This window comes from Motacilla alba, chromosome 2 (genome assembly GCF_015832195.1).
Source record: "Motacilla alba alba isolate MOTALB_02 chromosome 2, Motacilla_alba_V1.0_pri, whole genome shotgun sequence".
NCBI lineage: Eukaryota > Metazoa > Chordata > Aves > Passeriformes > Motacillidae > Motacilla > Motacilla alba.
Window position 1 is genome coordinate 113,477,991 of NC_052017.1, and position 19,657 is coordinate 113,497,647.

At 42.7% G+C, this 19,657-nt stretch overlaps 2 protein-coding genes across 4 annotated transcripts in view; one reads left to right on the forward strand and one right to left on the reverse strand.

Annotated features, from left to right (window-relative positions):
• The window catches only part of PLAG1 (PLAG1 zinc finger), a 52,350-nt gene extending 48,544 nt beyond the window's left edge, over window positions 1-3,806 (reverse strand). For all 3 annotated transcript variants that reach the window (XM_038161590.1, XM_038161571.1, XM_038161581.1), the window contains exon 1: window positions 3,601-3,806. The gene's annotated coding sequence lies outside the window, so the exon portion shown is untranslated. The remainder of the gene's footprint in view (window positions 1-3,600) is intronic.
• A 195-nt stretch (window positions 3,807-4,001) lies between these two features.
• On the forward strand, window positions 4,002-9,615 carry CHCHD7 (coiled-coil-helix-coiled-coil-helix domain containing 7). Its single transcript, XM_038161637.1, has 4 exons — window positions 4,002-4,150; window positions 6,893-6,970; window positions 7,539-7,637; window positions 8,378-9,615. The coding sequence occupies exons 2-4, from the start codon at window positions 6,917-6,919 to the stop codon at window positions 8,477-8,479; spliced, it is 255 nt and encodes an 84-aa protein (XP_038017565.1). The 5' UTR covers window positions 4,002-4,150; window positions 6,893-6,916; the 3' UTR covers window positions 8,480-9,615.
• Window positions 9,616-19,657: the final 10,042 nt, after the last annotated feature.

Sequence of the window (19,657 nt, forward strand, 5' to 3'; positions counted from 1 at the left end):
CTTCTTTCACATTGTTATTACTAGTGTCTATACTTATTTTCAGCATTAAAATATTAATGATTAAAAAGCTCCAAATTAGGTAAAAATGTAGAGACATGTTAAGCATTTCATACTGATGGTCACAGAAACAGGATTTGAAGAGTTCTCAGTTCCATTAACTAGTTTATTTAAGTTAGTTCTGCACATCTAGTACCATCTGTCTATCTACCCTGGTGCATTAAAACTACCAACATATGGTGAACTGCTATTAATTTATCAAATTTCTATGCATTCCAGGGTAATGTTACTTCAGTCAATAAAAATAATAGATCAGTTTAAGAAATATTCAGAAAGGAACTTTAAAGTTTGAATTCTTACTAACTATAAAAGAGATCTCTAAACCATAAAAGGCAGTTTTGGAAACACATTCAATATCATTCCCTTATACAAAATTATTAATCTTTCTTCCTTAATGATCCTTTTTTCTAACCTAAGAGTAGTTAATGTGATTTAATTTTCACAATTGTGAGTCACTGGAAAACTTTGAGATTTCTGCCCAAATCTTTAACCACAAGGCTATCCTAGGCAACAAGTTTCTTTGGTCACACTTGCAGAAAGGGTACACATCATTTGCAAGCACATGCTATTCAACACAGAGGGCTATCACAACTCCTACTCAGCTTCCACAAATTCACAGAAAACATGTGCTGCAAGAGTCTCCATCCAAGTTCAGTAACCCATCTCCCCTCTCAAGAACTGCACACCTGTACTCAGTTTTCAATCTACAGCTAAGTACAAAGACTCCAAAAACAAAGCAAGTGTAAAGGCAACATTGCAACTCCTCACAAGGGTATCAAACTGCCATGTTAACAGGCGATGCTAATTTTTTAAAATAGGACATTCAAAAATAAAATTAAAATACATAGGAGATGTAGGCACAAGCAGAGCGTTTCGCATCATCACAGTTAAACATTTACAAGTTAAAAATTAAGAAAAAAACCAGTATCAGCCAGAATCCATGCTAAAAGTATGCATGCATATACACATGCACACATATACATGACACCAGACCACAGTTAGGATGATTTTTCTTTCTTTAAATAAAGCCAGAGGCAATTCTTCCAAGTGATGTTTTAACTACACACCTAAGGTGTACTTGTAAAGAGCCTTTACTTTGGCCAATTAAAACCTGCAGTTATTGTTCAGTATTTTCAAAACCTTTGGGGATGGTTTAGGAGATTTAGGCATAGAATAAACTTTTGAACAAACTCACGTGTTCCCAACAAAACTGAACGTATTCAAAGTAAAAATAACGCACTTCACAACTTTCACAAAATGTCTGTGAAATTGCCCTACACACAGGGAATTCATCTCACAGAGAATTCACAACTAGCAGAACAGCACTAGATCTTAATATTAAACAACCTGAGACTATTTCATTTCTGCAACATACAATCCAAAAAACACTCTCCAAAACACTGCATTTTAATTAACACACCAAGAAAACTCCCCTGAAGACCTGCTACACACAAAAGAATTGCTTTGATCCCAACGATTCTGCACATTTCCCCCTGCTATCCTTCCCTAATTCATCAGACTAGGGCCGATTTGATACCTTTCCATTAAAAAAAACAACAACGAACCACCCCTCTGCCAGAGGCAGAGGTGCTGCAAAGGTGATGATAACCCTAGGAAAAGAGAAGCTGTCTCTTTAAAATGCCCTGCTATGTCCCTGATCCCACGTGGAACCAACATCAGCAGCACTTTCGCATTAACTTCAATGTGAGGCGAGATGAGGCATCATTATTTCATATAAATAAAACGAGGAGACTGCAGAATACTTTCTTTGTAGGAGACAAACAGGTGAACTGAACGTGCCAGGGAAATCAGCAACCACCGGCAGAAGAGGTGCCCTGCCCCCGAGCCCTCTCTGCTCTCCCTATGGAGCATTAGCTCAACCCCACACCACTCTCAAGAATCCAGTTCAAATAGAGGAGTGAGCCACCAAGAAAACTCGAAATTCAAAGGCAACGAAAATGCACTTTATAAACCGGAAAGGTTTACTCTTTGCCTCACACATCCTAATTAGATCAGGAAAGTGACACTACAAAAGCATTACATTCCGGTCCGAAAAAAAAAAAAAAAAAAAAAAAAAAAGGAAAGAAAAAGACAGAGGAAAAGAAAAGAGCCCCCATCTCCCCAAATCCCCCAAAAACACACACACAAAAAAAGCATTAAAAAAGGAAGTTATAAAGCACCACATCCAGCATTTATCTTATCTAGGATCACTCCACATTACCCCCAAGTTATACACTTTCTGCACCATCATCTCCCCCTACCTCTCTGTCCTGAAAGGGATTTTCACGTTTTCTCATTGTCGGTGGCGAGTTATAAGAGGCTTTTGCCTTTCCAAAGAATTCATCAACAAAAAAAAATAATAAATATTAACTCCTTGCTCCCTGAAACCTTAAAACGGTCTCGGGAAGACACGGGTTTTATACTGTTACCTTGAGGAAGAAAAGGGGGAGCAGCCCCGATTTTTAGGTATTTTTTGGCATTTTTTTCTGATTTTTATTTTGTTATATGCCTCAGTTCTCCCTCCATTTTGGTTGTTTATGATACTGACAACAAGCTGTCCCTGCTCTCTCTCTCTCTCTCTCCGGATCTCTCCTGCTTTCAGTTAGCAAACCCCCCTCCCCAATGCAACACGACTCAGCACTTACTTGGGTTCACACTTTTCTCTAAACACACACCGATGGGGAAGGGAAAAGCTCCTGGGCTACTCGGAGGGGGAGAGCAGGCAAATTCGTTTCTTTATTACGAAAAAAAAAACTTTTGTCCAAAAAACGACGGGAAAGGGGGGTCGAGTGCCCCAAAGTCACTCCGGATCCCCCCAAAGACGCAGCCGCCAGGTCCGGGGAACACCCCACGGGTAGCCGGGTCCACGGGGGAAATTTCTGTGCGAAATTTGTCCGGTTTGAGGCGGTGGGCGAATTTATATTAATTTTTTCCCTCATTTTTCGGCACCGCGGTCTCTAATGTCTTCCGCTCCCTCTCTCGCCGCTCTCGCCGCTGTCACTGCATTCACAGCACAGGCTCCGGAGAGGCGAGGAGGGGAGGGGGCGGCCGCGCCGCTCCTGCCCCTGCTCCTGCCCCGCGGCCCCGGGCCCGGGCCGCCGCGGGGGTCGGCGGCGGGCACCCCGCGCCCTCCTGCCGTCCCCCGGGCAGCCCCGCCGCCTCGCCCGCTCCTCGCGAACCAGCAGAGCGCCGCGGGGAGGGAGGGGAGGAGTGGAGGAAACTCCTGAGAGAGGTTTTTCTGAAAATCATCTCTTTCTCCCTCCGAGGGAGGGGAAGGGGGGCGGGGGGGGGGGCACCGCTCGCCTCGGCTCCCCTCCCCTGCTTTTCCCCCCGGGGGGGTCCGACGCGGGGCGGCGGGGGGCTGCGGGAGATGGGGGGAGAGGGATGGAAGGGAGGGATGGTTAACACAAACTTTTCCTCACTGCTCGCTGCTCCTCTCTCCTCTCCCCCCTCCTTCTCCTCCTCCCCCTTCATAATTTAAATAACCCTGATATTTCCCTGCTAAACCCCGGCGCCTGCCCCCCAAACCCGCAGCAGACTCACCGCGGGAGCCTCAGCATCCCCTCTGCGCCCCGTTTCCACCCTTTACAGTGTTCTCCGATTTTTCTGTAATTTTTTCCCCATATTTCGGGCTGGACGCGGCGGGCCTGGAAATTGTTTGCTTTCCCGTCTTTCCAGCAGCCATTGTAGTGTATGCGCTGCGGTGCAGCCCAGCCTGCCGCACACGCCGCGCCCACACCGCCCGCCGCCCACACGCACCGCGGGTTGGACGCCTCCCCCAGTCAGTCAGGGCCGCGGCCGCGCCCCGCCGCCGGCGCCTGCGGCCCGCGCCGCCCGCCCCGTTGGTGGAAGGAGGCGCCGCTCACGGCCGGGGCGGGCGCGGCGCCGCCGCCATTGGCGGCCCGGCCGTGCCACTCAGAGCCGCCGGGGCGTGGGCGGCGGCGGCGCGGGGCCGGGGGGAGCCTCGGGGCCGGGAGCGGGGTAGGCTGCGCCCGTACTTAAGCGCGCTGCCCGAGCCGCTGACGTCTTTCGAATTGGAGACGGGCTGCCCCGCTCCCGCCCCGGGCTCCAGCGGACACGGCCGGGGACGGAGGTGAGTGCCGCCGCCGGCGACCCGCGCTGTGCCCGTCCGCCGCTTCCCCTTCCCGGCCGGCGCAGAAAAGTCTCGCTCGACCTTCGCCGCCCGCGGGTCGGGACAGCCCCGCTCGGGCCCGGCGGCGGCGCGGCCCGGGCACCGCTCCCTGGCGGCAGGTGGTGCCGAGGGGAGGCGGCGGCAGCGGCCGCGGGGAGCGACCCGGGGCGGGGGAAGGGGTCACCGGGCGCCTCCGGCCGCTCCGCCGGCGGCGGAAGGCAGGGACCGGGCGGGGGGCGCTGACCTCGCCTCCGCACCTGGACGGCCCCCGGCCTTCCCCGGGAAGCTGAGCTGGGCAAGGCGGCAGCTCCGTGGTGCTGAGCGTCAGGGACGGCCGGCTGCCTCCTCCCGTCTCCGCCGCCGTAACAGGCCAAAATGCCGTAGGAATTTTAGTACGGCCTTGGCTCCGGGGTTCAAAGTTTTAATGAGCTGGTCTATATTGCAGCATAATTAGCGAATTTGTATCTATGTGTGTGCATTTAAAGCAGACCGAACGCTTTTCAATGGGCGGGAGCCTGTAGCGAAGTGCCCTCATGGTTTATGAACTGAAAGAGCCCGAGGGTTAAAGAGTGCCCAGCAGCCCTGGTTCTCTGTGGTACAGTTTACAACTGTTAATGTGTTAAAGCATAATTAAGAACTGTGGCATAGACAAGCCTTCGGTTGTGGTTGGGCTCTGACCTGTAATCTGAAAGCAGGAAGGGAAGCCCGTACATGTGCAAAACCTGGGAGGAGGGGGAAGCTCGCTTCCTGCCCAACTGCTCATTCAGTCACACAGCAGCATTTCGGCGTGACCCGCCTGCCCTTCCAGCTGATAATGTTTCAAGTCTGAAGTACTTCGGAGAGGGGGAGAGAGCAACACGCGCAGGAGCTATCAGACCTTTTGGGTAGTACTAAGAATGCTTAAGGATTTGCCTGCTTCGAGCTGTGCATCTTCGTTAGAACCTGAACTGCTTATTCGTATAGTAGGTGTTTAATGGATTGTGTGCATAGTTCCTCAGATCGGGCATGGTTGCAGACTCTGGTAGTGTAATCAAACTGAAAGTGTCGAGTGCAATTTGTATAAGGAACACTGATTATGACGGCCCATCCTATGACTTGCAAGTATTCTTTCAGAGAGTAAGTCTGAAGTCAGGGTGACACTGTACACCTTGAGGCATGTCTGCTTAGGCAGTAATAGCCATGAACTGCAGAGTTATAACACAGACAGACACACGTAAACATCTGAAAATCTTGTATCTGTTGAGATGAGTTAGGTGAGGCATTGTGGTATGCTGCTTTTGTTTCCTGCTTCTCTCTTCTCCTTTCTTGAAGTCTGTGATGATGCTAGAATACTTGCTTGTGTTTCCATTTGAGTTGGAAGTGCCTGATCAAAAATGCACCTCCACCCATCAAAAAAGAGAACATTTGCCTGGCTTGTGAAATTAACTTAAGCACTGGATAGTTCTCAAAGGAAAGTGAAAGCATTCCCCCCCCCCCCCCCCCCCCCCCCCCCAAGCTGTTAATTAAAAGGCCCATTTGCAGAAGATGATCATATGGAAAGCAAAGAGTACTCCAAACACCAGAAAAGTATACATGCATAGCTTGTAAAACCTAAGGCTTGTTTGTTGGAAATAGTTTACTCTTACCCAAAGAAGAAACCCCATCTAAAACATGGTTTTCTATGAGCTATAAAGAGCAGTATTTGATTTTTTTTTTAATCTGGTATCAAGCAAAACAGGCTTTTTACTGCAGACTTACACTTATCATTCCCTAATGTGCACAGAAACAGGTCTAAGTTAAGAATTAGCATGGATTTTTTTTTTTGAGAAAGTAAAAAACGAGATTAAGTTGTGTCCTTCATTAGCAGTACTTTAATTTGTTCCCTCTGCCCTGTGTTTCTGATTGCATTGATTCAAGCAGTCATCTGGTCAACATTAATTTTTTTTTTGGTAGACTTAATATTTGTTTGGATCACATACCTGTATCGCCGTATGTGTGCTGGAGGCAATGTATAGGAAGCTGTAACGGGAAAGAGGGTCTGCTGTTCATCTTGATGTCATCATCTTGGATCAGTGTAGAGTCTTGGCACTGCACTCTGTGTCTCTCAAACTTACAGAGTCAGTGTCAAACTACTAAATGGTAAAAAATGTGATTCAAGCTGTCATACGCAGTGTAAGTGGGTCTGGTCCCACCTTGCGGTGAAACCATTTGTTTTTGTATTAAATATTTGTTATAGCAACACAGGAGATAGTTGGGCACTTGTTGTACCTGGGAAAACTCAGTGACAATGCAGATGTGATCCAGCTAAGGAGTAGGAACAAATCTGGAAAAGTTTACTTGTACGTTCCTCCCACACACTATTAATTGAAGTGTCTACAGTGTGTTGGCTGTGAACAGCTTCTATGGAGCTGTTTCTCCTACACATGGTCACTTCCTCCATGATACCCAGGCTGGTGTGAGAGCTGCTGCAGTGGCTCCATTCTCTGCAGGAATTTATTAGGGAGTGAGTGGTCTTGGTGATGGGCTAAACTTGCTAGTTGTCTTGCTGTTACTGCTTTTGAAATAACACTTTGCAAAAGAAGGTTGGGGTTTGTTTTGTTTTGTTTTTTTAAAGATAACAAAACTGTGTGTTGCTAGAAGGCCTTTATTACATCCTGAAATTCAGACTTAATCCTGAGTTACTGTTAAAAGTAGATACTTAACCTGTTTATTTTCCCTTTCTAGCCAAGGTACAAGTCTCTGTCTAGAATGTCCAGGCATGCAAAAAAGCTTAGAGATCACGATATAAATCCATGTCTAGCGGTAAGATGATCAAATTGAGACTTCTGTCTGTACATTTCAATGTTAAATAATTCACTTTCTACAGAACTGCTTTGTGGCTAGAACACTGGCATTATAGCATTTTACATTAAAAGTTTCTTAAGACTCTGAAGATGGGAAGGGTTGAAAATCTTCCATTATAATAAGCATGAAATAACAAGTTAATTCCCTATAAATTTGAGCAATACAACTGCTGGCAGTCTCTTAAATTTTCTGTCCCTAAAACCAGAGCCTGAAATCTGGTTAGACAAGCTTGGTTATTTTTTAAAAGTCTTTTGTGAGTTATACCAAGCATCGTTGTAAACAAATATTCTGTGGATTCTGCACTTACTGTCTGAAGAGTACTGTTCCCTGTTATCTCCAAATTAAATCACTGCTTGGAAGTACTGATGATCCTTTGTAATAAGTGTAACTTTGCTCTCTTTGATAGTGTTCTTTCATCTGAAGAGCTCACTCCTATCTTCACAGATATTCTGGGACTTGTTAAAATATTTAAACACTGAGTACAGTAACTTCCCTCAGCTCTGAAGTATATTTTCCCCTATTAAAGGAAACAGATGCCACTACAAAATGTATGAATGACAACAACTATAACAAGGATATGTGTACTGATTATTTTTTGAAGTACAAAAACTGCAGAAAATTCTGGGTAAGCACAGTAAATTTTCTACATTTTACTCCCTGCTTTGCCTTATGTACATTACTTCTGACATGCTGCTTTCTGAACGCTTCAAACTCAGCTAATGATGTTTTTATGGTAACTTACCAGCCCAGGTAGTAGAAGTAAGTGTTGCTGTAAGACTTAAGCACATGCACATCTAAGTACTTCACTTGATTGTTCTGGATTTACTCTCTTAGATTGTGAGTCAGTGTTCTTGCAGTACCTGATGTTTTCCTCTGAACTTGAGTCACATATTTCTAGTGATAATTTCTCTTTTAAACTGATGCAGTGAAAAAAATTCTGAGGCAAGGTAAGGTTATCTGGTTTCCTACTGGCTTGATCATGTTTATAAAGCTTATTTGGTGGTGGAGAAATACCATGAGGGTCTATGTGCAGTTAAACTGTTTTCTGCTGTTTCCTTATACTATTGAAATAAAGAGCTTTCAGCTTAGCCTTTAAATACTTGTGCAAATTACAAAAAAAAAAAAAAACCCAAACAAAACCTATTTACAGACAATTGTGCATTGGTCTGGCATAGAGTAATGGAAATGAAGCAGCAAGGTAAACTATCAGGTATCTTGAACTAACTACTAGTGCATTTAGTTATCAGCTAATCAGGCTTTTAGAGTACCTGGGTCTTGATATATAAAGCATTTTTCTATCAAAGAATCTTGTTGATTCAGAGCTCAGGGAAATCTGTTCTCATGGTCACTTTGTTCTATTTTCAGCATGGAATTATGATGCAAAGGAAGAGAAATGGTGTGAAACCAGAGATGCCCTCAGCAGAAGAAAGAAAGAAAATCTTGGAATCAATGGGGAAGCCCTACTGACTAGAAACCTGAATTGATTGACTGTTGTCACTGTACATATGAAGACTCAGCAGCAGCAAGTTACCATTTTATGAACTGGATTTTACAGTTGCCATATGTTGGATTAAAATAAGATCTTAAATTTTGAAATGTGTGAGCTTTCTAGGATAGAACTTCCTGGGTTTGTTCCTACTTCCCGTCATAGGAACCTGGCCTCTTTTTATTGGAAGATATGGGTCTCAATGCAACTTGTGTAGAACCTTTTGGAAGAAGAAACTACCTTGCTGTGAAATGCTAAATATAAAATTAAGGGGACTTGAAGAAAGCCTGTTTGAAAAGATGGATTAGTGAGCATTGCAGTGTGGTTCTAAGACTGGAACAGGTTGAGAAGCTGGTACATGCAACATGTTTCTTGCACTCAGCTGTTCTGCTCAATAGTATGGATTTACCATGTGTGATTTTATCACTATTTTCACATGTTGAATTCTGTGTCCCCAGTTTAAACAAGACTGTTCATGAATTAAAATCCTAAATCTAACAAGCTTGTCACTGGGTCTGCCACTGCACTTGTCAGTGACAGCAGAAGCTTGCAGTAAGTTAGATCTGCAAGCTCTGCTAGTTAAAAGCTTAGAGAGACTGGTGAAGATAAAACTGAACTCCTCAGGTCTGAGCTGCATAGTAATTTCTGTGGATAGTAAATAGATACTTTGGTGGCAGGCAGCGGGGGACTTGCAGACGTGTAAGCAGATCTTCTGAGTGACATGGCAGGTTTAACTATAGTACATCTATCTAAGACTCTGGACAGCTGAAACCTGGGGTTTGGAAATGCTTACTCATACGAGATTACAAAGCTCAATTTAAACAGGTACTCTAATCTTAAATAAGGTTGATTCTTTAGCTAAATTGAACAACTAATAAATGTAAACATGTTGCTGTCTAGTGGAAACAGTGTTTTTTACCTTTTATCTTCTGGCTTAAAAGCTTGTATCCTGTGATAAAACAGAAGAACTACTGTCATGAGCTCAGGTTCCATGTGAAATCCTTTAGTTCTTACTGGGATCAACTTGGCAGAACTCTGGCTGACCTCATGAAGGATGGTGTAAAAGTGTTGTCTCTCTATTTAGACTGTTTTGGAAAGACTTCATGGCTTTCTGTTTCTCCTGTCTGGCTTGTCTTTTTTCTTTCCACTGTAGGCCTATTTCTATGCTTGCTGTGATTTTAGGCTGTTTCCTTGTTGTTTGATCTGACTAGTAACTCCACAAAATCTGCTTTTGCTCTTCCTTTCTGCTCTGTTTACATCTGAGTTTTGAAATTGATTGAGCCTACCCTCTCTGTTGGAATGAGTGTGTAACTCTATGCCTTTTGAGTATGCAGTTCTCCAAGCAAAGCTGTACAGCCTTCAAACATGTCACAAGTTCTCTTGTCAGTTCCTGGCAAGGAAAATGTACTTTCTTCCATCAAGACCATAAAATTCTTCATTCTAGATTACTTTCTCTTCACCTAAAGTGCAAACCTTGACATTTTCCTCTTTTTGTAGTTGGGGTGGGTTCTTTTTGGTTGGGTTTTTTTTGGGTGTTTTTTTTTTTGGGGGGGGGGGGGTTGGGGTTTTTTTGGGTTTTTTTGGTTGGTTTTTTTGTTTGTTTGGTTTTTGGGGTTTTTTTTTTGTTGTCTTTGGTTGGTTGGTTTTTGGTGGGGTTTTTTTGGGGGGTTTTATTTGTTTATTGTTTTGTTTTGTTCCCCTGTGTGTGGAGCTGAAGATACTTTCATTCTACATTCAAGGTCTTTCTCTCTTCTGCCACATTCTTGCTATCTTTTAATACCCTCCTACATACCAGTCTTTCCTCATTTTTTTGCCCATTTGACACCAGTTCTTTTTTGACTGGTTTTGTCATTTTGGTCTCTTATTGCAGTTTTTTTCTAGTACCTTTGTTCCATCTCTGATCTAATGTCGTAGTCTTGCAGTGACTTTCTAATACAGCTGCTTTTGAAGGGTGTGTGTTCTCTACTCTCTTTTATAGTGAGAGAACTTCTTGCTCTCATTAAACTTAGCCATAATACTTCCTCATTAACCATGCCTCTCTTTGATCTTCTTGTTCATCTGCAGTTTTTGGGAGCTGTTGTCCTCTTCCTTAGGGCTGTGTCTCTTCAGACTCTAGTGCCTTTGCTGCCTTTCTGGCTTTTTGCCTCCCTTGGTGTCTAAGAGCACCTTCTCTCCTACTTGGCACAGGTTTGTCATTTGCCACCTCTGCTGTATCTTTGGACATGTTCTTTGCTCCTATGGCTTTAACTACTATTCTAGTGCTTGCTGTTTTTTCTGTTGCTGTGCTCTTAAATTCTGGGCTCATGTTAAAATCTACAGCATATTTTATGTGCAAGAAAAACATCTCATTTTTGAGGTGGGTATGCTGATTCTTCTTTGCATAAGCTCAAGTTCCTTAATGTTATCTCCTTTATCCTGGGGTTTCCTTTCAGGTCTTCTTTGCATGTAGAAATGCTCTTTCTCTTAGGTTAACTGTTGCACTTATAAGTTCTTTTTTTTCCCTGACAATATTTGCTCAGAAGGCTTCCACTAATGTTGTCTTCTTTTAAAGGATGACTGGCCTGTCTTTTGGCATTGATAGGTACTCTGTGCTGCTTTGTAAAGTGTTTGCAAAGAACGAGTACTGGTCTTCAGAAAATCAGAGAAGGAGATGCATTACAGCTTTCAGGTGTCAGTGCCAGAATGTGGGATCACAGGATGGGCTAAAACACAGGTAATGCAGGAACAGTAGTCTTAACACTAGACTTCTGATCATCAGTGGATGTACATGGTAAGCTCCCTGTGGATGTTACAACAAAAATGAATTTAGTGTAGAACTTAAGGCAATTTAAGCAGTGACCTTGTTGATTTAATTCAAGTAATCAGTCATCTGTTGTGGGGAATGTAATTTATTTCCATTGCATATTCCTTACTGTTAAATAACACAAGTTTATGAAAAATCTTGGGGGAGCAAGGAGTTTTCTTCCTCATGTAGTAATGTCTCTCAGGAGTGATCTGTTACTTGAGTATGAGTTTTTATTTTTATCCCTCACTTGAGGTTGCTGGTCTTGCTTTCACTGCTGAAGCTCGAGTGGTAAAGTGTGATAGCTTAAACATAGGCTCTTATGAGTTGAGATTTTTCCATTAATTTTTGTAGTGAGATTAACTACCTTTGGTTGTGAGCCAAAAATAATGGTCTTTTCCTCATACCTGAGAGCTTACATTCCACACTTCATGAAAGAGAGGTAAGCTGCAGTGTGCCATTCTTACTGGACAAAAAAAAAAAAAAAACAAACAACCTGGGCTGCATTTTTAATTTCCCTAAAGCACACTCTTATATGTTAACCCAGAAAAGGTAACACAGTGGATCAATATAATTAATTAAGAAACAGAGAAGGGACCTGTGGGTTGGGTTTTGTTGTTTTGGTTTTTTTTAAATGTGTAATTACTCATTTTCCTTGTGATACAAGGACCAAATCTGGATAGTGGCATTAATGTTTGATAATTTTTTGGTTGACAGCTGGATGGTGCTGTTGTACAACAGACTGAAAACAGAAGCACTCCACCCACTACTAGCTCTTTCAAGCTTTCTTGGTCTCTTTCCACAGAGGTAGCAGAATTCATCCAATAGAAAGGAAAGATTGGTCCTGTCTCTATGCTATAATCAGAAAAGGACAGGAGTCTAAATCATTGCTAGGAAATAGGAGATTTCTGTGCAGTCTGAGAAGCCTTGGAATATGGTCCTTGATAGATTTTTTTTTCAGTGTGGTTATTTGATCACAACTAGGCACTGAACAGCAGCTGTAGGGTTTCTCCCTGGTCTAGGTGAATATCCTGATTCCCATCTGTATATTTTTGCCTTCTCATTTTTTCTGTTACCCTACAGTGCAAGGCCTTGTCTGGCTCAGAGTTTTCTGCTACCAGAATTGGGATGAGTCTGTGCTCTTGAAGATGTTCAAAGGAAGTTCACAGAATTGCAAAGTATGCTGATTTGGAAAGGACCCACAAGGATCATTGAATCCAAGTTGTCTAGCTCTAGAGTCCTGAAAATTTCTTTGGATTTAGCTGAAGCTTTTGCAAGGCAGGGAGTTGAATCTGCTGCTGCTTCAAGTCTCTTTCATGGGCTTGTAATGAAACTTTTGCACTCAAGTGATGAAGTACAAGTGCATATATGAGCTTTTGGTAAAACTTTTACAGGACAGATAAGATGAATTTAGAGTACAAAATTTTATGTTGCTGTAATGCATTTGGAGACAGCCCTTAACTCATGTTAAAAGTATCTACTTCTTTAAAGTTGGTCTTCCAAAATAGCCATGACAGAAGTAATTATTGTGTGGAAAAACACCATTGCAGGCTTTTGTTTTCTTGGAAGAATCTCAGGCAACTGTAAAAAATAGTTCTGGAAGTATTAACATAGCAAAAAGTAAAAGAAGCTGGCTGCTTCAGAATATTTAACTCTTATTGCAACCTGTTTGATATGAAGAAGAAAACGGAAGTACTGCATTTATATTAACTAAATGCAGTGGATCACTTAATTGCTGTATGACATGTATGATACCATACGTAGTAACTCAAACCATCAGATTGTGAATAATTAATTTCTCTCTATCCTTTAGGTTTCTACCTTGATGACTCCTATCTCAAAATCCTTTTTTGGAAGAATTGAGGTTCTGAAGGTCCTCAATCATTACAAGTCCCACTGCCCTTGAGCTATGTCTTTACCTATTTTACTGATATCAAATGACTGGCAGAACACAACAGAATTCTGCATAGAAAAAAAATGAGCTAGTGTCTGTCAAAATGGAAAACAATTGTAACAAGGTGATGTGTAATGACAAAAAAGATTATGCTCAAGATAGTCAATACCTCATTTCTAAAAGCAATTCACAGCTCTAAGACAAATTTACACTAATAGAAATAGTGTAGAGACAATAGGGGCCATCAGCTCATGCCTGACTTTGAAGAATCTAAAAATTTTTAATTGATAAAATGATATCAATTGCTTTGGCAAAAAAAGATTTTGCAGTGTTTTTATGGAAATAGCCTGCTGGTAATATACTGTGTCACACATGGATCTTAAATTTTTTTCCCCTGAAACGTGGTTCCCTGAGCAGTCCTTGTATGCAGAGTTGCCTGCAGCTGTTGTCAGCGAATGTGGCTGCATATTACAAGTAGAGTGGCATTTTCTCCTATTTTTATTAAACATTGGAATATGTCAGTCATACAGTGCTTGCTTCAATCTATAAGTTACAAAAGGATAGAATGAAGCTAACAAGATAAATCCTTAGGTAGGGGCTACTCTGTGAATTTACCGTATCCTGCAATATCAGTTTTGAGCATTTTCTAGCCGTGTTTTTTCCTAATGCTGAATGAATTTGAATGGATGTTACTGATAATCTAAGGAATGCTGTGTTTTGGTATTTATGTGACAGGTCAACTAAGGTAGTTCTTAAGTTAAAGGTGACAGTTCAAGATGTTGGAAAAACCCCATTGAGTTTCAGTTTGAAAATGAACAGGTCTTGAGGGTTCTATACCTGTTGGCTGTTTTGTTTAGACATCAAAAGCCTATGGATGACAGACACTTTAATCCCAGAAGTCTCTAGTGCTTCATGTTCTACTTTGCACTTTGGTGCTGACAGTGCTGATGGACTGCTTGTTCCTACCTCAACACTGCTGGGATTTATGGAAAAAAATACTTCATCAGCCTTGAGGATTGACTATGAAGTCTGCTAGGGTGTAGGTGAACACAAGGAAATATATTTTTCTGCAAGGCGTTGTTTGAATGGCCGTCTTTACAGTAATTCCCTTCAGCAACTGTTCCATGTCCCTTCTTCCCCCCCTCCAGCAGGTGCCTCTGTGTGATCCTCAGCATCAGTGCTAACACAGACCTCTACCCTGGGGCATGTATCCAGCTGCCCAATAGCAGAGGGAAAAGGGGATAACCATAGTTCTTCAGCACAGCTGGGCCTCTGAGCACCTCTCTGCGGAGCTGCAGCCACCCTTGTATCCCTGGGCTGGAAGGGGCAATGTAGGGTGTCTGAGTAAGCAGCAAAATACACAAAGCAAATGCTGAAGTCACAGCTGCTCTCAGAAGTCAGAAGAGGTTTTCTGTTCTTGAGAAAGGGCTTAGCTATTCAAAGCTGTGAGCACTCAGTGGCTGTGATTCTTAAACTCAGAGCTGTAAGATTGGGTCCAACTGTTACCCTGGCATTACCCAGTCCACCATCAAACCCCATCCCTGAGCGCCACATCTACACATCTTTCCACAGAACGGTGACTCCACCACTCCTCTAGGCAGCCTCTTCCAATGGTTGACGACCCTTTTGGTGAAGAAAATTTTCCACATCTCCAATCTAAAGCTCCCCTGGCAAAACAGGAGGCCTTTTCCTCTTGTTACTTGGGAGAAGAGACTGACTCTCACCTCATTACAAGCTGCTTTCAGGTTCCAGAGAGGAATGCGATCCTCCACTGAGCCTCCTTTTCTCCTGCCTAAACAACCCCAGTTCCATTAGCTGTTTCTCATAAAACATGTGCTCTAGACCCTTCTTGAAGAATGTCTAGCCTTTCTGGACTTGTTTGCCTTTCAGACTTAGTTCCAAAGCAGTCATATCAACCAGGCTCCTAAACAGCCCAAAATCTGTCCAGTGGGTGTCCAAAGTGTCAGTTCTGTTGGACACATCTCCCTCCTACTCCTCCACCTGCTCCCTTCTCTGAGAATCAAAAACTCATTGCATGATTGCATGCCCCAGATGGTTTCCAACAGTCATTTTCTGTTCACAAACAACTAGGGTGTCTTCCCTAGTTGGCTCCTTCATCAGCTGTGTTAGGAAGTTTTTCTCCACATTCCAGGGCTGTTTTCTCTCTGCTGTGCTTTATGAGGTGGCAAGCAACTAGAAGTAGATACAACCTAGAAGGAACCATGGTCTCCTAGCACCTTCAGCTAGACAGTCTAAATAGTCTTTACAGTGTGCTCATCTATTTTGTTTTGTATGTGCTCACTCTGCAACTGGGTGCTGCAAGCATATGTGTATGAGGAGTAGAAAACCACTGAAAAGGCTCACTGGTAGGTCTTTACTTACATCTGCATCAAAAGCAGCTTTCAGGTTTCGGTCCTTTAAATTTTAATGTTCAAAACCCTGAGAATCAATTACAATACTAAATAACACTTCAGTTCTTTTAGTGTTGCTGTGAGACAAGAAGAGGTCATGAAATGCTTTGGTTTTCTGTGGTGTAGGAAAATTTCCAGCCAGGAGTTGGTAGAAAGCATCAGTATCTCTTTCTCCTCCAGTTTGGCAGCTGCAGGAAATCAGCCTGCCAGAAAAGCTGCTATAAAGCTGGATGTTAGGAAACAGGCAGCTGCTCCTTGAGTCGGGGAAATCTCATTCTCTGACCCAAATGGGTACAGATCAGCCCAGTTTTGTACGGGTCTGGAAAAGCAGGCTGGTCATTTTTGATTGAGCTGGTGAGGTCATTTGTTGCTGATTATTGCTACCAATTGGCCTCTGTAAAGCCCCAAGAGGCTGACACTGTTTCTAAAATCAGAGCAATTTGCTAACTTAAAATATTGATTAATTTGGTTTTGTTCACATCCTTTCTTGGGTCTAGAATTCCTTTTTACTTGTCGAAAATGATTCTTTGGGCAAGCTTTTCCTTGTGATTTATTTCTAGTTCAGCTTTCACATTGCTAGACTCTGCACCAACCCAAGAGAAAACACATTGGCTGTAAGTAAGGGATTAATACTATTGACGAGATGTGCCTGCCACAGGAGGTTCACAGATGTTCTTGCACAAGCCTTTAGAAGGACATTCAACATGTGGCATTGCAGGAACATACTCAGCAAATCTCTAGGTAAGGAAATTGACTTAATAAACTTCACCAAACTAGATGGAACCAGGTACTTTGCTGAGAAATTTTTGTTTATTAGTGCAGTATAATTTGCTGCTTACCGAGCTCTGGTTCAGGCAGTATTTGTGAGGGGAAGGCACGGTGATGTTGGGAGGTTTCCTGCTGGAGGAGGGCAGCTCTGCTGGAAGCACAGCAGTGCTTGCTGCAGAGATGCTCCTCCTCTGGGTCCTTAAGGAAGGGACACAACACATTGCAACACAACCCATCCCAGAAAAATTACTTGACATGAAAACCAAAGAAAGCTGAGCTGTTTGGTAGCCTGTTTGCTGCTTTTCATTTCATCAGTGATAAACACCAGAGAGAGGCTAAAGTAGGAAATTGTCAGAATCCCAGAAGGCATCCTAGGACTCTGCTTCCAGTCTCATAATTATTTCTGGGGTTTCTAACAAGGGGTACTATTCACTGTGCTACATTCACATGCATAAACCTTTTTGTGGGTAATGAATGTGTTGGCATATGCAGAGTTCTTTCAAAAGTCAATATTCAATACAGATTTCAACATCTGGACAACAAGTTATCTCTCTGTATCCCCAAGTACCACAGAAGTTGGCCATGTTTTATAATTAAGTGTGATTTCTCCAGAGATAATTGCAGGAGAAAGAAATTTTTCTTCTATCAGAAGTTGCCTCCTTGTATCTTTACTGGAAGATATGTGTGGTATTTGGGATATGCTTTTCTTCACAGTGGATCTTGGATTAAGGATCATGTGCTTTGGATTTTGCCTAGCAGGTGGCCGGTCAGGTAGCTCATAGATAGTGTTGATTCCCACGGTATTTGTCCAAATGACCTTAAAATTACTTATTCAAAGAAACAAAATGAAGGTCATAGCCTTTCCCAACTCAACCCCCTATTCCAATAGCTGAAGTAGTGACATCTAAAATTGGTCAGCCAGATTATTTCATGTAATGTCACAAGAGACCCTGCCTAACAAAAGAGTAGTCAGCATATGCTGGATAATGTATTAAGTGTAGAAGTAATAAAGTGGTATCATGGGTGGTGAAACACAGGGCTTTTGGATGCCTTACTCTGAGAAAAGCCATGATAAGGACCTGCCTTCATAATAAGGTATGAAACTGTCATTCTGGCAGTCTAGTAAGCCCTGTTTGACACTGGGAGAATGATACCTACCCAGGTACAGCAGGACTTAATAATGAGTTCCTGTTCTACAAATAAGGGTAATATAAATAAAATTTTCCTCCTATACATTTCTTAAACTATTTATGGTATTTATGCAGATCATATTACTACTACCTTTTTTCCTCAGGTACTAAAAATCCCTAATTCTTGAGAGAAAAAATAAAGGTGTTTGTCAATAGTTTGGTCCTTCTTATGCATCTGCCTTAAATTTTTCCCTGGTATGGAGGACAGCTAAGATTTAATTAACTCCAAGCAGAAAGAGAACTTCTAAATTCCTCATAAAGACCATGTTCTGCCAGCTGGGCTAAAAAAAAAAAATAAACAAACAAACAAAAAATATGCAAGTAAAGGCAGCTAATGGCATTTCCAAATAGGCTATCTCTAACCCTATTATCAAGATGGGTAGTTTGTACTTACAGCAATAGTTTAATCCCACTCCTCATGTTCTTACACCTTCATCCAAGTTCCTCAAGAAGTTGCACCACATGGTAAATTCAAGTCCCTCCTCCCATCTGGAGAAGTTGGTGCAAAAAAAGAAGATATGGGAGTATTTTGCCTCTACTCATGTTCCCTTAGCTTTTCTTGGGAAGCTGGAGCCTAGTTCTAGTCCAGTTTTCTTGTCCTGAGGTAAACCCAAAGTTTGCCTTTGAGAAGACAAGTGTGTTCACTTTATTCACCTCTACCCTTGATGGCAGAAATTGTTTTCAACCCAGGCTGCATGGTCAGAGTGGAAATGCAGTAAATACTCCTGTTCTGTGGAAACTACAGATCAAAGTGATTATTGGGACTTATTTTGACTTGTAGCCAAGTGTTCTAAAGCATTACACAGTCTGTGAAATTTGTTTTTTCTGCACTGTGTGTTAATGAATAATCCACTTTGTACCTCTATGTTGCGAAGTTTGGTGTTTCAATTGTTCATTGCAGAACAAGGAAAGCAACTAATTATTACTAGTTTGTTTGGGTTTTTTTAAGTAGTGCCCAAGATTAGTAGACAAAACATTGTGAGGTGAGATAAATTGAAGGGCTGAGCTGTTTAACAGCTCACCATTGTCAAATGAGGAGATCCTGCTCCCTTTACCCTGTCCCATTACCTAGGAACAGCTCATCTTTAACCTTCCACCAGTTTTTACACTTGCTAGGTCCTTCACTGGACTGCTCACATTTGCTAACAAAGCAACTTAAAGGGAAGAGCTTCTTTGTGGGCAGTGACTGGTCTTACATAATTTCACACTTAAAGTGATCGTGCAAGCACTGGGACAAGTGAGCCTCTGGCACAAAGCAGCATCTGCTTACAGATAACCATTTGTGATTGCTGCCCTTCTGTTCAGTTGTGGACATTTCAGCCAAGTGACCTCCACCTCCCATGTTAGCCTGGGTTACCACCAACCAAAGTGATGAGTCAAGACTGCAACAGCTCACATCCTCTGTGGCTCACCAGAGAGACCTCTAACACCAAAAGACTCTAGTTGCATGTCAGTGACTTTAATACCAATTTTCCCATCTAATTGTTTAACAACAAAAGCCTGCAAAAAAAAAAGAAGTCTGACTAACTAATCAAGAGTATTGCTTCCTGTTTTCTGAAGCTCAACACAGAACAACGGTTTGTGTAATGATGATGAACTGTTAAATAAAATTAAGTCTCCTTCCCTATGGACTTCATAATAAAAATTGTAAACAATGTTTGGCAAACAAAGCTGCAGGCCTATGGGCTGTCATTCCCAGATGGCATGAATTAGCGTAGAAAGGTTCGTTGTGCTTCCCTTCCCCAGCTGCCCACCCCTCCCTGGGTTTTGCATGTGCTGGCTTTGGACAGGAATGACTCAGCTGCTGGTGAATCACCTGCTGAAGTGCTGAAAGTGCTGGCTTGGCTGCAGTTCCTCAAGCAACAGTGAACTGTCAAGGCAGACTGGCAAGAGAATAATCCTCCACAGCTGGGAGAATTTTTGTGCTAGCACATTTTGATTTGCTGCTATTAGAGGTTGCACAGAGACTACTGTGATTTCAAAAATGCCTATTGAAATCTTGCCTGCTAAAAAACTTCCTTGTGCAACTGCTTATTCATGATAGGGATTTTCATAGGCATTGCTCAAAAGCTGTCTTCATGAGACAACGGGTTGGTGAATGGCTCATGTACAAT